Below are 19,755 nucleotides of genomic sequence, written 5' to 3'. Positions count from 1 at the left end.
CATAACACAGATAAGGGTGTTATTTATTTAGTCTATAAATATTATTGAAATATATTTATTAGAATTTATAGTAGAAAGTTTACCGTAAGTGCAATTTTTCACTAAAATTTGACTAAAAATGACCAATATTTCAAAAATTAATAATAATTTCAAACAAATTTCATTTAAATTTAAAGTTTTATGCCCTATTTTAAATAAAAACATCTTTTGTTTATTGAAAATTTAAATATTTAAAAAAAAATCTCCGAAGGTAGGCACATACCATAAATCAAAGATTCGCGATAAAAAAGACTTCTGCTGGTCTGAAGGGACATTAGAACATTTAGGCTCAACCCTAAGTAGAAGCGTTTAGTACAAATATCTAGAAGTAGGTTGCTTTTTCCTTGAGTACTTTCATGGGAAATCAGCCTAAATTTGTGTTTTTAGAAGAGAATAAGGAAATCTTCAGCAATCAGCCAGATTGCAACAAACAAATTATTGCTAAAACATACATTGATCAACATTTCTGAATGAATTGAAAAACGTATACAGATGTGCGATTCAGAATGAGAGCAAGCCGGAGGATGGAACGTTTGACCTTCTTTCTCCGATTCATTTTTACGAAACATGCCTTGCCGTTCCTTTTTTTTAAGTCTCAATGCCACCTGTGGGCGTGTATACTGTTGGATGAAAACTAAAGCTAAATGAAACAAATATTTTCTCACAACAATGCTTGTATTTATTTTCTGTACTTATACCAAAAGCAAATATAGATCCGACATATAAATGGAAGATAACAACAATGAGTTTAATAAATCAATTCTATTTGCTTGGCAACCACATCATTGAGAACAAAATTTCCTGTCGTTCCTTTCTGCACTTTAGTAAAAAGGTAAACCAATGAGCATTGTTGTAAAAGGGAGAAAAAAAATGTGAAGAAAGCAAATAATAAAATAAAATAAATGTTGGATCTCAAAACGGAACGACAGAGTCTATTTCCATAGAAATATATTTCAAAAGGAGTACGAAAGATAATATTACTTTATCTTGAAGAAGGGCGAGGGCCCCGTTGGATGCATGCAAATTCAATTACTTTTACGGCAGTCAGAGCCAATTTTCGGCGATGTGCCATTTCAAGAAGAAGGTGTGTAAGTGATTCCTAGACTAGAGAGCAGAGCAACTTCCTATTAGACCCAGGTGGTTGGAGACGTAGTGAAAAATGTAATTTGGAAAATAGGGCTGCGTATGATCTTTATCAAATTGTATGCAAAATAGATGCGATTATTCAAGCCGTTTGGGGCAAAAGCAGAACAGATTAAAAAATAAAGTTCGTTTAGAAAGGCAATGGGGAAAAAATAATATGTACAACTTTCGTGTTTTCTTTTGTAGACAAAGAGTTGTTGCAAAAAGAAAGAAAGTAAAAAAAATTGAAAATTACTAGGGAGAATTCTTTGAAAGTGAAAAAAGAAGAAAAAAATGGCAAATTGCGTTAAATTGAGAAAAAAAAGGAAGATACGATCTAAATTTTTCAAAAAGTGTGAGAGATTGGAAAAAATATAGCTTTGAAAATTCAATTAAAAACCAAAAGCATTCGAATTGAATTCCTTTTGTTAGAGTTTTTTTGCTCCATTTATTGCCGTTTTTAATACGAATTAATCATTAAAGAATAAAAAAAACTATGAACTTATTTGAAATTTTACTATTTTGCAACGGCATTGTTTTTTTTCCTGGGTTCAGAATGATTGTTCATTGATCCCTAAAAATATTTTTAAAAAAACGATTTAAAAAAATATCCCCGCTAATTAAATATTAGATTTAATTTTAAAATATAAATTCTTTTTATCATTCTTCTGTCTTGTAGAATATAGAAATAGTTTGTCTATAATTCCATTGAATTTGGTGAGATACATGTTATAAGAGTTACGTTTAGTTTAGTTATATTAACGTCCCGTTTGAAGCAACACAAGGGCTATTTTGGGACAGACCTCGTAATTTTGAACCACGGTCAGATGACGAGGACGACACCTGAGCTGGCAACCCCCTCTCCACACCACACCAGCGGGAAGACGTTTGGTCATGACGGATTTAACGTGCAACAGACCCCCTTACACGACGGTTCTTCGGTGGAATAGGGTTTCGAACCTGAAACCCTCCGGCTCCGAGCCGAGACCTTACCGCCAAGCCACCGCGACCCTTATAAGAGTTACGAATAAATAATAGTGTTCTTTATTGCAAAAGTAACCCGATAAATACATTAGAGTTGATTAAAAGCAGATATTAAAAATATTCTCCAAACTCATGAAGCTAAAAATCCATTTCATGTAGTCATATTATGGCGAAGAATAATAGTGAATGCTCCAATTATGATTTAGAGATTTTCTGTTAAATGATATTTGTCATCATTAGTTAGTTACTTTGTGATTTTTTGGCGCAAGGGCCATATTTGGCCATGCTGCGCCAATAGTATGGTAGAAGTTATATTTGTCATCATGATGAATCTCATTTCAAAATATTACTATACATCAGATATTTCAAGGCAAGTTCGTTTTTCCTGCTGATTTAAATATCAAGTATTCCGCATGCATACATGCGAATGCACATTCATTCAGAAAAAAAAAAAAAAAAAAAATGTTTTATTTCTTTCTTGGTAATAACTTATATTTAGACAAATACAGAATACATATTTTATATTTTTATATACACATAGTTTCATGCTGCGTTTATGCACTAAATATTCCTTTTCTAAGCTATAGTTCATATAATTTTTTTAATTAATTATCATATGCATATTATGCATTATCATATTCATATTATGCATATGATAAGGAGGCATATTATGCACAAATAATAAGTGGCCAGAGATACGCCAGTCTACACCGGACACATGAACAGAAAAGCAGAAGAGACAGACATTTTCAATTCAACAGGTTTTATAATGAGATTTTGATAAAGGTTTCTTCGACACGTGTCGATTTAGACTAGAGAAATTTAGGTATCTTTAAAAGAATGAGCTAAGCATTAAGGATTTTGATCCCTTCGCTCAGAGCGCGAGAACCTGCTTAATTTAGAGTTTTAAAGAGCGAGTATAGGATTAATTAAATAAAAAAGTAGAAATTGGATCAGGAAATAAGATAACATTTTAGCATGAAGTTAATATGGATTAAATTACGATAAAAATAAATACACCTGTAGTAAAGTGGTAATTAATTAAGACTTAAATTAGATTAAGAAATATCATTACATATTATATATGAACCCTTTTAACCCCTTAAAATTCAAAACGGCGTCTCGTATAGCCAGAGAAGTAACTTGCACCTGTAGTAAAGTGACTATGCTGAGTTTATCGAGACAGGTTACAGAGTCCTTAGCGATAAAATAAGGAAGTTACAAAAATAAACATAGACCAAAAAGTAGTAAATGTACGCTATACATTACCACTACGACCTATGTACTACGAGTTTGGTCTTTTAATGGGAGCTCTTTCAAATGATACGAAAATAGGTCTTTTAGTGGGAGAAAAAAAAATCAAGAACTTTCCCTCGGAATATTCTTTTATTGTTGTAATTGATTTTCACGTTTCGAATGAAATTAGATTATTTTTACTTGTTGCTGTGCCGAAAATTTCTACATTACTTTTTCATAGTATTGCATATAAACAATTTGAAATTGAAACTGAGAAACTTTAGAGTAAAAAGTTATATTTTAAAATGATCTAGTCATTTTTGCATCTATATACATATGAGAAACAATACTAATCTATTTTAAGCGATTTTCTTTGGACGAATTTTTTATACGTACTAATAACATAAAACCTGCCTAACTTTTGAAGTTTCGAAGCCTTTTTTTTAATTCCAGGAAATGAATAATACGCTTTGCATCCAAAAATGTAACCCATTTTTCATACATGCAACTGAACTAAATTAGAGTGTAAAATTCCAATCAAAATAAACACTACCCAATAACTCTGATCTTTCAAATATTTTTGAATCCATTCAATATTCTGAGGAATTTTAAGGTTATCACAAAATTACTTACATTGAATTCCAAGTAATACCCATAAATAGGATGCAAAACCATTGAAATAGCATATTAAAAGTACTGCTACATCCTACAGAATGGCATCGAAACTATCCCAATCCTAATATTTCTTCTTTAACTCCTTATCTATCCAATTTTGACTTGAAAAAGAAGACTCGAACTTCGTCGAACTAATGCAATTCGATGTTACTTTTCTATATTATGATGCCAGAAATTTCAATTTGAAATTTGAAAGAGAGGGAACATTTTTCTACTTACCAGTCTTCTGTAAAAATGTCCCATAATTATTAAAAGAATCCGCATTATTGGGATCCATGGAGAGAGCTTTAAGATGGAGCGATTCGGCCTCGTCGAGCTTTCCTGCCTCTGCGTAAATGGTTGCAAGGGAAGAGTAGGCTTCTATGAATTCTTTATCCAATTCTATGGCTCTTTGAAGAAGCTCTTGAGATACCTGCTTTCTTCCCTGCTTGCTGTAAAAAGAACGAAAACCGTTTTATCCTCGGGACGATTTGCAGTTAATAGATAGTCGGTATTGAGATAATGGGGTTTTCTCTTTAGAAGGTTAGCTTAGGTCAGTTTGTCAGTGCCAAAGAAATAAAAGTATTTACTGAGTGAAAAGAAAGTGACTTTTGAGATAAACGGAATTATCATTTGGTCTACTTTTCTCCTAATTTTTTTATAGTTTAATATCATTAAATAAAATGTATTCAATTAATTAGAATCGCATATCATGAAGACACTTGGTGATAAACAATACATTTAAAGTGTCAGATAAATTTTCGATAAAAATTTGTCTCAAACAGTTACATAGATTACATTTTTAATTTCAATCTGTTCGAATTTTTTCCTTATACGGGGAAATACGTTTCATATTCGAGAATATTTACAATGATTACATAATTTGTATTAAAATAACAGAGGCTTCAATATTATACTATATTTGGCTATTTTGTAAGGATGTGAAAAATCAAATGCGCTGACAATGGAATTAAAATGATTTCTTTTGGTATAATGTGTTATTTCCGATATTGAAAATCTCTTAACAAATATTTTCTTAACTTTTTATTCGGAGTAGCCTATTCTTCAAATTTAAAGCCTGCTTTAATTAATTTATTTTTTAATTATTATTTAATAATAAGAATTCTAAAACTTTGTGTGAGACGGAGCTTATTTATATTTTCTCATCAATGTTCAAAATAAAAGGAATTTTCACTTTTTGTTGATTATATCCTGAACGTATTTTATTGAATCAGGTATGAACATAGATTCACATCACATACAAAAAAAAATCTACCGTATATCATACAGCCGTTATGTATACGCACATGATCGAGGATAAAACTAATAAGCGTAAGCTATAAATAAGAGTCCATAAAATCCAATAAAGAATTGAGTTAATCCTGGTTATGATCCCATCTTACAGTTACAGATCTCTCGCGAAATGTTTTCTCATCAATGTTCAAAATAAAAGGAATTTGAATGGTTATGATCCCATCTTACAGTTACAGATCTCTCGCGAAATGTTTTCTCATCAATGTTCAAAATAAAAGGAATTTGAATGGTTATGATCCCATCTTACAGTTACAGATCTCTCGCGAAATGTTTTCTCATCAATGTTCAAAATAAAAGGAATTTGAATGGTTATGATCCCATCTTACAGTTACAGATCTCTCGCGAAATGTTTTCTCATCAATGTTCAAAATAAAAGGAATTTGAATGGTTATGATCCCATCTTACAGTTACAGATCTCTCGCGAAATGTTTTCTCATCAATGTTCAAAATAAAAGGAATTTGAATGGTTATGATCCCATCTTACAGTTACAGATCTCTCGCGAAATGTTTTCTCATCAATGTTCAAAATAAAAGGAATTTGAATGGTTATGATCCCATCTTACAGTTACAGATCTCTCGCGAAATGTTTTCTCATCAATGTTCAATCAATGGTTATGATCCCATCTTACAGTTACAGATCTCTCGCGAAATGTTTTCTCATCAATGTTCAATCAATGTTCAAAATAAATGGAATCGCGAAATATTTTCTCATCAATGTTCAATCAATGTTCAAAATAAAAGGAATTTTCACTTTTTGTTGATTATATCCTGAACGTATTTTATTGAATCAGGTATGAACATAGATTCACATCACATACAAAAAAAATCTACCGTATATCATACAGCCGTTATGTATACGCACATGATCGAGGATAAAACTGATAAGCGTAAGCTATAAATAAGAGTCCATAAAATCCAATAAAGAATTGAGTTAATCCTGGTTATGATCCCATCTTACAGTTACAGATCTCTCGCGAAATGAATTTGTATTCTAAATGAGGTATTTTGTGAATCTCTATGGAAGTCAGTGGCATTCTTTCATCAAAGATGTATTAAAATCTCGATGTATTCAGGCGAATGAAAGAGAACAACAAAGCCTTCCCAAGAGCATCCCAAATTATGTTCTAGAATATTTAAGTTGGGGGCTTTGCTGTCAATCAATTAATGTATATTCTTGCTTTCCCTAAATTTAAGACCTGGCAATCAGATGATCCGCTTTATGATGACAAACATTATCATCTATAAAAATGAAACTTGACCAATTGCATCTATGAGAATGGGAAAACAGGATTCCAAGATTTACTCCTCATTCCTCCAATAGTCATAACCTCTGCCCAACTTCTGGACGTCTTTGTTGCCATCCAACATGAGGCCTGCCCCCACCAAATAACTTTCCCTGACATAGCTGTCCTTATCTCTGAAACTGAAAGTTCAGCAAGAGTAGGGCTATTTTATGATGGATATACTAAATTCTAGCCGTGTTCAGATAACGGTATAACATGCAAACTGGTACCTCCTTCTCCAAACTTTCAAACAACAGCAATGGGGAGGGGACATTTGACTGACGGGTTCAACATCCACCAGACTCGTTTACAAGACAATTCTTCGGAGGAATTAGGTTTCGAAATTGAAATGTTCTAGTTATAAAACCGAGATCCTACCAACAGGATTTATTCTCCTCTCGGAAGCAAAAGGAGAAGCAGTGGGTCCTTAGTTCTCTCAAGATATTAGTACATTGGGAATAAGTTATTGGTCTTTACTTGCTCCCCTTTAATTTCGAGCACTAGTGTAGATAAGAACATTGGAGTAGTAACTATACAATAACTTTCATTATCTACCATAGGTTTAGTGACAAGTATTTCGAGTATCATATGTTGTAGGAATATTTTTTTTAAATATTCGAGCTAAATTAAGGAATAGATCTGAAACTAATGTTTAGTTTTCAATAGTAAAACTGAATCATCTTTCAGTACGTGTATTGCTCACAGATTGGTCTTTAAGGCTAGACATATTGATTTTTATATGGCACACATGCAAATTGAGAAGATCTAATGAAATTCTAAAATATATCTAAAACTTTTCTACACACTTCAAAATATTAATATCTTAATAATATTTAACAATGCATGGATTTGACGTTGTAAAACGAACATATTTTGAAGCCTACAGCGTAATTGATCTAAAAGTAAGGATTCTTCCACAACTTCTAGGGCAACTAAGCGAAACAACAGCAATGTTTTCATGAATTGGATGATTATGAAAGTTTAGAACAACTATTTTAAAAATCCTGAATAAAAATAGCATTCAACGAAGTATCGAAGCTTCATAATGCTAATAACCCCCATTTTTGTCTTTTTTAAAAAGTAGTTTTGAGTATTCTAATAAGGAATAAATAAATTTATTCATTTGCTATAATTTGAAAGTAAAAAAGTTTTATCGGAAGGAAATTATAACCAATCAATAAACATTTTTACTAATTAAATTTATTAAAAAATAAATTTCTTAGTTATTTTTTTAGATTTATTTGGCACAAATAAGTTAGGCACTGAAACACGGCATTTCCTTAAAAAATATTTTTAGCTATTATTTTTTCCAATATTTTTGCAAATTCATTATCAAATAAATTTTTTTATCAAATACGTTTCTAAACCTGGAAGAAAATTCGAGATAAATTCGTCTTTTGAAAATTCCACTGAATTTAATAAGGATTATTTTCTCTTCGATTGTAATTTTAAATAACAAATAGAGCAATAAAATTCATTAATATGCTGTGTTCGGAATTGATACCTTTTTAAGTATTCTAGACTAAAAAATGAAAAACAATTCTAAGTTTCATTGGATTAAATTAACATAATTTGAAGCTACACAAAAACTATTTGTGAAAAAATTCCATCACTTTGAGCTCTAATCATATGACGAGCTCTACACCTTAGCCGGTTTACCCTTTTTAGAATTACACCCCCCCAAAAAGAGGATATATATAACGATTAGACCCACTCAAGGTAAAATTTAGGATCACACACACACACACACACACAAAAAAAAAAAAAAAAAAGAGGAAGCCGTTTGATCTAGACGAATTTAAGGAGTAGCTAGAAACATTCGTAAATTTTTTTTCTACATTGAAAGACCAATCACTCCGCTGAATGACTGGGTACAAAATGATAGTAATAATAGTTTTAAATAAAAAGTATTTCCTTCGAAAATAAACCCATCGTTCTCTTGAATTCAAAACTTCCTGAAAGACCGCGATAAATATTTTAACAAAATCATTGTTCCCGCTGGCTTAAAAACATACAACAGAATCCGAAGTCATTTCAACTTTTAAAATTCAACATGCTACCCCGAAAAAAGACTTCCCCTGAAGCTAATGAAGACCCTTTCTTGCGACGTCCTGATTTGTTATTCTTCCTGTATGAATGCCTCGTGAGACGCCCAAAAGTTTAGACTGAAGCAAGTTCGCATAGCTTCGGCAGAATTCTTTTTTTTTTTCTCCCTTATCCGCCCGACCCAGTTCTTCGTCTTTCACATGGGAGACCTGACGTCTCACTTTCTTGCCAGCTTACCGTGTCCCCACAGTTCTGATAATCGATTCTTCTTTGACCTTTTGCTTGGAGTACAGTTTTATGTTACTCTAAGCGGGATAAAATTTCTGGTGCAGAAAAATCCGCATTTCAAAGTTTTTAGGACGACGGTTCCAATTTTATTGCTAGAATGGAATATGACAGATAAGTTAGGGAAGATGTGTTTTTAATATTAAATAAAGCCTGAAAGATATGTGTTCTAAATGTTGTTCGCCTCGTTGAGCTTATTCTTTTAGACAGACGAACCATTTTTCTCACAACTTGGGGGCAAGTATCGGAAGTCTAGAGTAGCAGTCTAAGTAGTTGTTATATTTATTAAAGCTGGTATTACTTCTTGATAGATGGAAGTGACATGTTTTCGAATTTTTTTTTTTTTCAGATTAAATATAAATTCTTTTCAATTTCTGAAAATTGATTTCCGACCCACAGCTCCTCACAAATTAAAATATACCATCATTTTATTTTTAAAAGCTTTAGAGTGCAACCAGAGAAAAGAGTTTCAAGTTTCTTTCCAGTGAAAGCTTCGTAAGGATAAAATAGAAAAATACAAGAATCTTATACAATGGCTACTGAAATAAATTTTTCAAAATATGCATAGGAAATTTGAGATTTTCGACTTTATGAATGGATTCGCATTCATGTATTAGGAGAGGAATTAAAGGAAATTATCAATGAGAAATTTCCTTCAGATTCCGCTGTATTAATAAGCAAAAAATGATTCAAAATCCAATTTGAGACACTTAAAACCAGTTTTTTCCCTGTGGAGGCTACGTGCTGATAAAAGACTTAAAATAGAAAATACAAAAACCTTATTCAATGGCTACTGAAATAATTTTGTCAAGCAATATAGCGATTATTTCATATTTTCTACACTATGAAGGGGGCGCATTCATGTATTGGGAGAAGATTTAAAAAAATTACCAATGAGAACAAGTCCTCAGATTTTTCTGTATTAATAAGCAAAGATAATTCAAAACCCAATATTGATTTCAAATTTTTTTATTTAAATTTACATTTTTAGTTAATTTTGCAACTTTATTAACATCTTTAAAAAATGTCTTTATATTTATTATCTGTTAATAATTTATTCACAGAGGAGGTTACAGAATATTTCTCTATTTGAAATGGAGTGATAATCTGAAGAAACCTCAGGCCATTCGATTTATACATGTCTAAGTAAACTTATTTTATTCTCAGGGAAATCTCAAGGAAATTGTCGAAGCGTAATTATGTATTTGCTTAACTGAGATAAAAATTTGAAAAAGAAAGCCTAGAGCTATAGGAAATGAATGAAGTAGTTAGTAAATTTCTTAAATGGCGACGCATTTCTTCCTTTTAGAGAGAATTCAAAAGAAATGAAATGGAAGAAATATAAAAGGTCACGTAAGAATCACGCAGCTTCGATAATTGAAGACTGAATAAAAAAGAAATAATAATCGTAAAGTACTTTTGAAGCAAATCATTCATTTACATAATCAATGAAGTAATTTTCTTAAAAGCCATTTGGCAACTCAGAAAAAAGAAGCATATTTATGAAACGAAAAATTCTAATTTATTACCAATTATCAATACATTTCAATCAGTTTATATTTGATTTTAATGAGTCAGTTGTTATCTTATCAAATTCCAAGATTTAAAACTATTGATTGAGCTTAAATTATCTTTTTAATTGGTGATTAATGTATTTCAAGTCATTCTGAATTAAACTATTTTGATAACGTCTTAGAAATAATTCTCACGAATAAAATATATTATTTCTTATGCTGTAATAAATTTTATAGCATATGAATTAATTCAGTTTCAAAAATTGAATGAATCGTTTAAAAAAATTATACGAAATGATTAGATCCCAGTAATAAATTAAATCAAACAGGGTTTACTAATTAAATATTTTTATTAATTATGAATTTCTTCAGTATTGCTCTACAAAGAAAATTTTCTAGCATCTTGAAAAAATAATATAAAAACGATAACTAGTTATAATTGGCTGTTTTTTTTTTAAATATACCACAAAGCAAATTTATTTTTTAAAAACATTCTTTTTCATAGCGTAGATTCTAAAATTTTAACAATAGTTATCTTAACTTCTTTTATTAGATCTTTGAAATTAAATTTTGATTATTAAAGATTCATTTCAAAGGCTTAATTTAGTAACACTAATAAGAGGAATTGGATTCTTGTTTCTTGTTATATGTTAATTACAATACAGATGAATAATTCTGATGAAACATCGTTATTTTATCTCGGGAAATACATAGATGTATAGTTTCATCATCAGGAAAAATTCTATCTCTAAATCTTGACGATTCACCACTTTTAAGATCTCCTTGAGTTTGAAAAACACATTTGACAAGAAAAGGTCTAAAGAAATAAAAATTGACATATAGACTATACATCAAAATTGTAGGTCTCTATCAAAATATTACCCATACCCGTCAAAATGTACAAGGAATATCTATTTCTTTTGAGAACTGCATGTAAACGCGGTGATTCAAAGCAGCAAAAAGCTAGACAAATTAAATTTGGAATTTATTTTATACATCACCATTGTAGATAAGGCTGGAATTTTTTACTAAATCAGTCAGAGGGACGAAAAGGAACCGTTCGAAAATGCATAATGGATTTTCTTCGCTATTCGATATGCCCCCCCCCCAAAAAAAGGAGGGGCTATACTGCGGAAGTATACGTTTAAAGCAAGGGTAGAACAAACCCTATTTACTGACACATAAGTTTTGGTGTTATGTTTGAGATAAAAGAAAAGGAAATATAGTAATGAATATGCCATTATTAGCTTTGTACATGTCATTCTGCATGTAAAAGCTGAAAAGATGCTAACCTTGAAAGAAAATAATTTTTATTATGAAATAAAACCTATTTCTTTTGATTATTCTGAATGGTTGAATTAATTTCAGTAGCAATAAAAATGTTATTTTTTACTGTATAAACATCTATGTACTTTTAATAAATATAAGAATTTTTTATAATTAATTCTTACGCATTAATTTATTCTTATTGTTAAGCAGTCGTTGATTATTAGAAATTTTCCTTTCTGGTTTCCTTTCTCAATATTTCTTTTAATCATTTTGTATGGTTAGAATTAATTTTAGTAGTTATAAAAAATGCTATTTTTCACTGTATAAAGATTTATCTGCTTTTAATAAATAACAAAATTTTTCATAATTAATTTCTATGCTTTTATTCATTCTTATTGTTAAACAGTTGCTGATTATTAGAAATTTTCCTTTCTGATTTCCTCTCGCAATTTTCTTTTCTCAATATTTCTGTCGAACTTATTTCTTTTGATTATTCTACGTGGTTGGAATTAATTGTTTTAGTTATAAAATATTCTTTTTTACTTTATAAACATTTATGTACATTTAATAAATAAAAGAATTTTTCGTAATTAAACCCTACGCATTAATTCATTCTTATTGTTAAGCAGTCGTTGATTATTAGAAATTTTCCTTTCTCAACATTTCTGTCAAACCTATTTCTTTTAATCATTCTGCATGGTTATAATTAATTTTAGTAGTTATAAAAAATACTATTTTTCTCTGTATAAACATTTATGTGCTTTTAATAAATAACAAAATTTTTCATAATTAATTCCTATGCTTTTATTCATTATTATTGTGAAATAGTTGCTGATTATTAGAAATTTTCCTTTCTGATTTCCTCTCGCAATTTTCTTTTCTCAATATTTCTGTCGAACTTATTTCTTTTGATTATTCTACATGGTTGGAATTAATTGTTTTAGTTATAAAATATTCTTTTTTACTTTATAAACATTTATGTAATAAATAAAAGAATTTTTTTATATTTAAACCCTACGCATTTATTCATTCTTATTGTTAAGAAGTCATTGATTATTAGAAATTTTCCATTCTGATTTCCTTTCTCAATATTTCTGTCACGTTTAATTTGCTATTAAGAGAATTTGCTACAGTTTATCTTGAGATAATTGAGACGAGCAAATGTTTAATGATATCGTTCAACTCACCTATATAACGATGCAAGGTTGAACAGAGCTCGAGGATGATGAGAATTGATGAGGAGAGCTAGCTTGAAATGGTGCTCGGCTTCCTTTGTGTCAGAAAGCAAGGTTCCTAAATTGTTGTGCGCGCTAGCATGATTGGGCCATAAACTGAAATAGATTAAATTAATCAATATCTTCATTGCAACGATTATTCCAGTTTAATCAGAGCAGAAACTGTAGAAAGCAATTTAACAAAACCATTTAGCAGGATGAATTACTTTAAAAAAATCATGAATGATATTGGAAGTGAAGTTTCTAAATACTCCTTAAAAGATAAATTTAACAGTCAGGCATATATCTAATTTCTTACCGAAAAGCAGCATTGACATTATTTTTATATACGGTAGTATTACATCGAGCTGAATGGATGAAATTTTGTGTTTTAGCATGGTTACTTTACTCAATGATATTTTTTAGAAAAACCTGTTTTTTTATCGTAAATATTATGTAGTAAATATGTATTCTATGAATTTTGGTAACATGTATTTTATATAATTCAATACAGAAGAAAATGGAAATTTGCTGTCGGTATGTCTCACATTAAACGAAAATACCTGAAAAAATTGAAAATTATTTCAAAAGAATTGCAAATTAATGATTGTTCTGGAACAAATAACTTAAAACGAGTTTACGATTTATTTAATAGTTGGGTCAATAAATTTAAACTATTTATGGCAATGTATTTTATATGTTCTAAAAACACTCAAATGCACTTTTTCACAAATTGGATACAGTAATTCTTTACCTAATGTATTATCTGGATATTTATTTTCATATTTAAAAAAAAAAAAAATTCGAAATGAAAAAAAAAAAAAAGCACGAAACGAGACATCTTGTTAAGACAATTAAGAAGCGATATTTTCATTCATTTTAGAATCCCACAATAACATTTTAGATATACCATTTTGCGATTTAAAAAAATTAATAATTTGAGAGATAGCAATCGTATGGCTTTTTACTAATAAAACAAATTTTGGTTTCACACTCTTTTCATATATTCTTAGAATATTTAATTATTCTTACCTGAGCGCCATCCTGTAGTGTTCCACGGCAGTTTCGACATTTCCCAAGTCTTTCTGAAGATTAGCAAAGTTATAATGGACTTTGGCATTATGGGGTACGCTGGTCAGGCCCGACCTAAATTAGCAATAAAATACTATTTTCAGTTCTAGGTCTTGTCCATTATCGTAATGAAGATTCAAGTCTGAAACTAAAATATGTCTCAAGGATGATAGGGCTTTCTTAAGGCAATAACATGAATCTTTTGAACACACCGCAGGAAGGAAGAGATGGTACAGATCTATATATTTATTAGCTTGCGTGTGTTGGGGAAGAATTGGAAAGACCTAGAAATGAAATCTTATTTCTTGTCTTTAGTGACAAGAAACATTTATACTCTAGACGTGGTAATTAAGCAAGCAATGGGTTCCGTGTTTATTCCACTGGAATGGAATGTAGCATTCAACTAGATTAAGTGCAAATATTTTGGTTATGGGTTTTGCCGATGGTAAGCTAGAAATATGTTACTTTCATGAAATGAGTCATTTACTTGAATGCTAAAGATTTTATGGGCTTCAATTAATATTTTATAACGGCTAAAGACATCCATATCAATTTTCGACACAAAGATATTTTGTAATTTGTTAAATTTTTCTAAGAATATTCCATCTATTAATGCAATAATGAAAAGGGCCCTATTGTATGATTGTTAGAACTAAGGTTTTATTTAAACAAAACATACAAGATCTTAATGACAAATACAAATGAAAACGTACAATATGAACAATAAAACATAAATTTTAGTCGAATCACTTTATCATTTATAATTTATGTCTTTTTTCAATGTATGTTAATAAAAATATTTTGACATTTTTATCAACATATATTGAGTTGAAAAAGGCTTAACTCACTGTCTATATTGCTATTTTCCTTAAACAATTTTTCTTTACTTATTTAATTATTTTTTTCTTTATTTTATGCATTTTTTCTTATTATTCCTTCTGAGGTACATTGGTATTATCAGTTGAAAAATACCAAAAATAAAATTTATAAGGGCATCTAATCACCGTTTATAGTTACTTCGTGTTTTTTGAAATTAATTTCTATTGTCAGAATTGAGATGGAAATTATATCAAAATAATGGAGTTCACTTTCTTAACTACACACTGCTTACCTACATTTATTTTTCGGAATATTAAAATATTATTTTTCTAATAGTTTATTTCTTTCTTGGAGGAGACAAAAGTGAATGACTGTTTAAACACTTCTGACTATTCTTTGCGTTATTTTCTTCGTATTATCCTTTGTAAATGTAATTTACTAAAAGAAAATTACTCCAGAGAATATACAGCAAACAAAAGAAAGCACTTCATTAACGATATTCACATTTTAGAATTTATATCAAATTTTTAAATTCTATTGACAATCAAAAATTAATTCAATCAAATTTTTCACACTTTAATGACAAAACTCAAAAAGTTTCAAAGCTTCATTAATTTTAAAATTTACACGGAAGACAACATTTAGTTTAACATCGCTTGATTTCTTTAATAATTTTTATTGATTGCTTCTTGACTTTGTAATTAAATGGCCTCAAATTTATTTAAAAAAATGTGGAATATTATATAATTTATCAGAAAATATGACCTTCATTTGCAAACTAATTTACTCGAAAATTTACTACACAGGCTTTTATTCTAATAAGACCTGTCATTAATTTAAATCTTTCAAATTCTTTTGAATTGGTTCTCGAAATAATAATAATAAAAGAAAAACCACGTGGCACCTTTCGCTTTTTCATTCCTGTCCAATCTTTTAAAAATTCTGGAGCGTAAAGTGGTTGTTAGAAACAGTTGGGCAGTATTAATTATTATAAATTGAAGTGAAAGCTGTAATGAGAAAGATGACTAGTTTTGTTGGGAAAAATATAATTATTCTACTATCCGAGTTAATTAGCTTCAGTAAATAACGGCTCACTGATTCTTTTAATGACGGATAAGCCCAAATTTATAATGCAGTTAAAAAGCAAATTAATTTTTAAGTGAATTTCATAACTATTCAAGTATGAAAAGTCTTTCTGGTATCCTTTCTTTATCAGGACGTCATTTCTTTTGAAAAATCTATTCGACTAATGACGGGATTTAATAGTTTCGGAGAAGGGTGGAATCTTGATGGGGTAATGATTCTTTTCATCTGAAAATCATGATTTGAAAAAGAAACCAAAAGCAAACGACTGCCGTATGGGAAGGAAAAGAGAAATTTGGGCATTCCCCTCAGCTGCACCTCTTAAATCTTTCATCAATTAGAAAAGGTGAGAATGACTCGAGACACTTTGCGATTTCTTTAAGAAATAGAAATGGACGCCTGGATTATTTTCGGCACTTAAAATGTGGAAATATTGTAAATCGACGGAATTAATTTGGATTCCATTATTATTCTCTTTATTTTTTTTCTAATTATAAAACGTGTTAAATTTTTAATAATATGGGTTTAATAGAAAATTATTTCTTTTATCATAAAGTTGCCTTCGGGCATTTTGTATAACATTGTTAAAATTGCTTATTGTTAATTTATTTATGCATATTTATTTATTTTTAATTTGAAATTTAAAAAAATATTTTTTTAATAGTTTTCAGTTAAATTTTCTTAGGAGAATAAATTTCTAGAAAAAGAAAATAGGTTTTTCCTTTTAACTAATTTTGACACATATAGCTCCAGTATTTAACTTTAAGACTGGATTTACCCCCAAAATAAAAAAAATAATAATAAATCACATCAGTTTGAGCGAAATCTCTTGGAAAATTTTGTGTTAGACCAGGTCTTTATACAAAATCCCCTGTTCATTGCATATCCACTAGAATGGATATAATTACAGTTTCATTTTTCTTCAATGACTTTCCATTACATAGTGAGTCCCATCGCGATGTTATTTAACCTTAAGTCGTACCAGGCCACTGCCCTCCATATTTATCAATATTAATATCCTCCTGCGTTAAGCTTCTATTTATGAAAGAATGGAAGAGATCATATATCTAATCTATATCACATAAGAGCATTGTCCTCAAATAAAACTGCATTTTTAGCTCTATCATAATACCTCTGCTGTTATCAAATATCATTTATTTCTAAATCAACGGTTCTGTAAGGAAATTAGAAAAAAGCAGTAGGTTTTTAATTCCTATCAATGAGTTTAATCAACATATATAGAAAGAAAATAATCATCTTTAATTTATAAAAAATGATCAGTCACGTTTAAAGTAGGAAATAATCTGCAAGACTAGAAACCTTTCACGAAAATTCCCTTCAGAGGCTTGATTTGCTGAACAAGACATAGCAGAGAAAAAGGTCAATGTTAATATAAGTCTCATCAATTCGTTTGAATACGTACTCAATATTATTTTTATCGGTAGAGACAATTATTATGAATTTGTACATATTCTGCTTGCTAATAAATTATTAAGGATGACCTCCTGAAGATTTATGAATTTCTGTAAAAAGTAGGATACACCAAGATGGCTCGGAAACACTAAGCAAAACTTAGTTAGAAACGGCTTCCTCGTGTGGTAGATGGTATTGCAGAGGCGCTGATGTTTCTAGGGCAGCGATTCTCAACCTGTGGGGCGCGCCCCCCTAGGGGGGAGCGAGCATATTGGAGGGGGGGGGCGAGAAAATATTATTTTAACAAACTGATTAACTGGCTGAAAGAAAAGCACACATATAGAAAACAAAATACATTTCGGCATATTAAATAACTTATTAAAGTGAAACAACTTACTAAATCAAAACATACTAAATTAAAACAAATTTAATAATTTTTAGTGACTTTCTGGGGCCAGTCTTGCAGCTCAAAGTTTTTCGAAGGATGGCTAAATATTAGAAATAGCCACTCTCAGTTCTGCCGAGATCTATATTTTGTCTTCAAAGAAGCCACAGTTTTAGTTTAAGTTTTCTTGAGAATATTTTCTTGGTTTTATTTTCGGAACCACGCTCGTCTGTGTACTTGTTGATGCTTGACTGTCGTCTAATGCTAACTTACTTCCGCTTAAAAATTTATCTATGAGTCTGCATAAATCTGCTGCCGTAAATATTTAATATGGCGAATTACAATTAACACGAAAACATATATAACCTACGCATTAGCGATAGAAGGATACGATAGCGATAGAAGGATCGATTCGAATGAGACTATCTAGAATTGAAACTTGCGTTATCGAACATTTTCCTTCTTCCTATCAGAAAACATCTGAGCATGCTCGAGCTGGCATCGGTCGTGTGGATTCTCTTCCACAAACATTACTTATTTTTTCTCTTTTGTTTAGTCATGCTTCTGTTTTATTTCTCTTATTATTCGAAAAAATGTAATCCCAGTTTCTAAATTTAGCTCACCCCATCTAGGTTAACTTTCATTAACGAATTTTTATACTTTCATATTCTTTTAACGTCATCTCCGTGTTTGGCTTACATTTCAAATATAATATTTAAATTTTCTCCGCTTTCATTCGCTTCATCTGTTTACTGCCCGCTTTGCAAAATGCCAGATGTGGTTTCTCGCCAATGTTGGCTCGCTTTTACTCATTTTTGGCAGTTAGTTAAAAATAATTTAAAAACAAAATACAAAATACTCAATATGCATTATTGTTGTATCCATTTTATTGTAAGCGGGGGGGGGGGCGAGATGAAACTTATGATTGAAAACTGGGCCGCGAATACTGAAAGGTTGAGAAACGCTGTTCTAGGGTGTTTATGCAGAAGCTTCGATATGCACATAAGCGAAGCAATTGTAGCATGGCAGAAATCGAAGAAAGCGGATCGGCTGTGGTGATCCAGTGAATTGGCCTGCCCAATCGCAAGGTCTACTATGCATTGACTACATAAATTTGAGGACACGTTATATAATTTTTCTATGAATTCCCATTGATAACGCCGAAGATAATAGAAGTCTCTTAGCAGCTTCCATTGAAATACAGGACGCATTTGACATCTTTGAAAATGGCCTCGAAGATACGAGGCCTGCATCACAACCAGAGATGACCCATTCGAATATCTATTTTGATATGAGTTACCTTTATACTTACTTTGTCTTTTTATATTTCTATACAATGAGTCATAAACCTATTTTTATATTACTGCATATTCTTTCCATTTTTGCGTCATCCACGTCAGAAATGTGTTTCCGCCTGGCATCGCTATTTGATCCCGAGATATCTCGATGGATCCTATCTTTTCTATAAGTTCATAAGCTTTCAAGCGGGATATTCAATGTACATATATTGATGATCTCTTCTTAGGTTGATCATGTTAACATTTGAAGCTCGAACAAAAATCCAGACGTATCTCGTAATCTGAATCATAGTCAAACCGACTCCCATTAAATCAATTCTTCCAATTATTAATACACTATTCAAAGTAAGTTGTGAGATTGGGTAAATTTAAATTTTCACATCTAATGAATTATGATTTAAGAAATTTCCGTTACTTGATGTAGTAACGAAGTAAAAGAAAAAGGAGTAGCTATTCATTTTTCTTACGTGAAAAGTGCTTCACGAGATTTCCAATCTTTATTTCTGATCACGGTTCGGGCCATGAATAAGACGATGAGGATTATGGTGCAGCTCTTCCACACCCAGTAGAATCGAGTAGAGTTTCGCAGTTTCCTTAATCCGTAGGTTATCAGGATACAAAATCCAATGCTGAAAGAAAAATAAGAATATAATTTTAATTGCTTAAAGCATACCTAAGGAGGGGATTGTTTGAACGTTGAAAATAATAACTATCTGTGAAATTTCA

The 19,755-nt window shown here is 30.4% G+C and overlaps 1 protein-coding gene across 1 annotated transcript in view; it reads right to left on the bottom strand.

Moving 5' to 3' along the window:
• The window catches only part of LOC129960652 (protein O-mannosyl-transferase TMTC1-like), a 295,526-nt gene that overhangs the window by 78,825 nt on the left and 196,946 nt on the right, over positions 1-19,755 (bottom strand). The window contains exons 9-12 of the mRNA XM_056074201.1: positions 19,497-19,658; positions 13,993-14,106; positions 12,934-13,077; positions 4,276-4,487 (exon numbers count right to left, since the gene is read on the bottom strand). Of these exons, the coding sequence (XP_055930176.1) occupies positions 4,276-4,487; positions 12,934-13,077; positions 13,993-14,106; positions 19,497-19,658 (632 nt within the window). The remainder of the gene's footprint in view (positions 1-4,275; positions 4,488-12,933; positions 13,078-13,992; positions 14,107-19,496; positions 19,659-19,755) is intronic.

The sequence above is a fragment of the Argiope bruennichi genome, chromosome X2, assembly GCF_947563725.1.
Source record: "Argiope bruennichi chromosome X2, qqArgBrue1.1, whole genome shotgun sequence".
Classification (NCBI taxonomy): Eukaryota; Metazoa; Arthropoda; class Arachnida; order Araneae; family Araneidae; genus Argiope; species Argiope bruennichi.
Note: the sequence above shows the minus strand (reverse complement) of the source record. Positions and strands in the feature narration are given on the sequence as shown.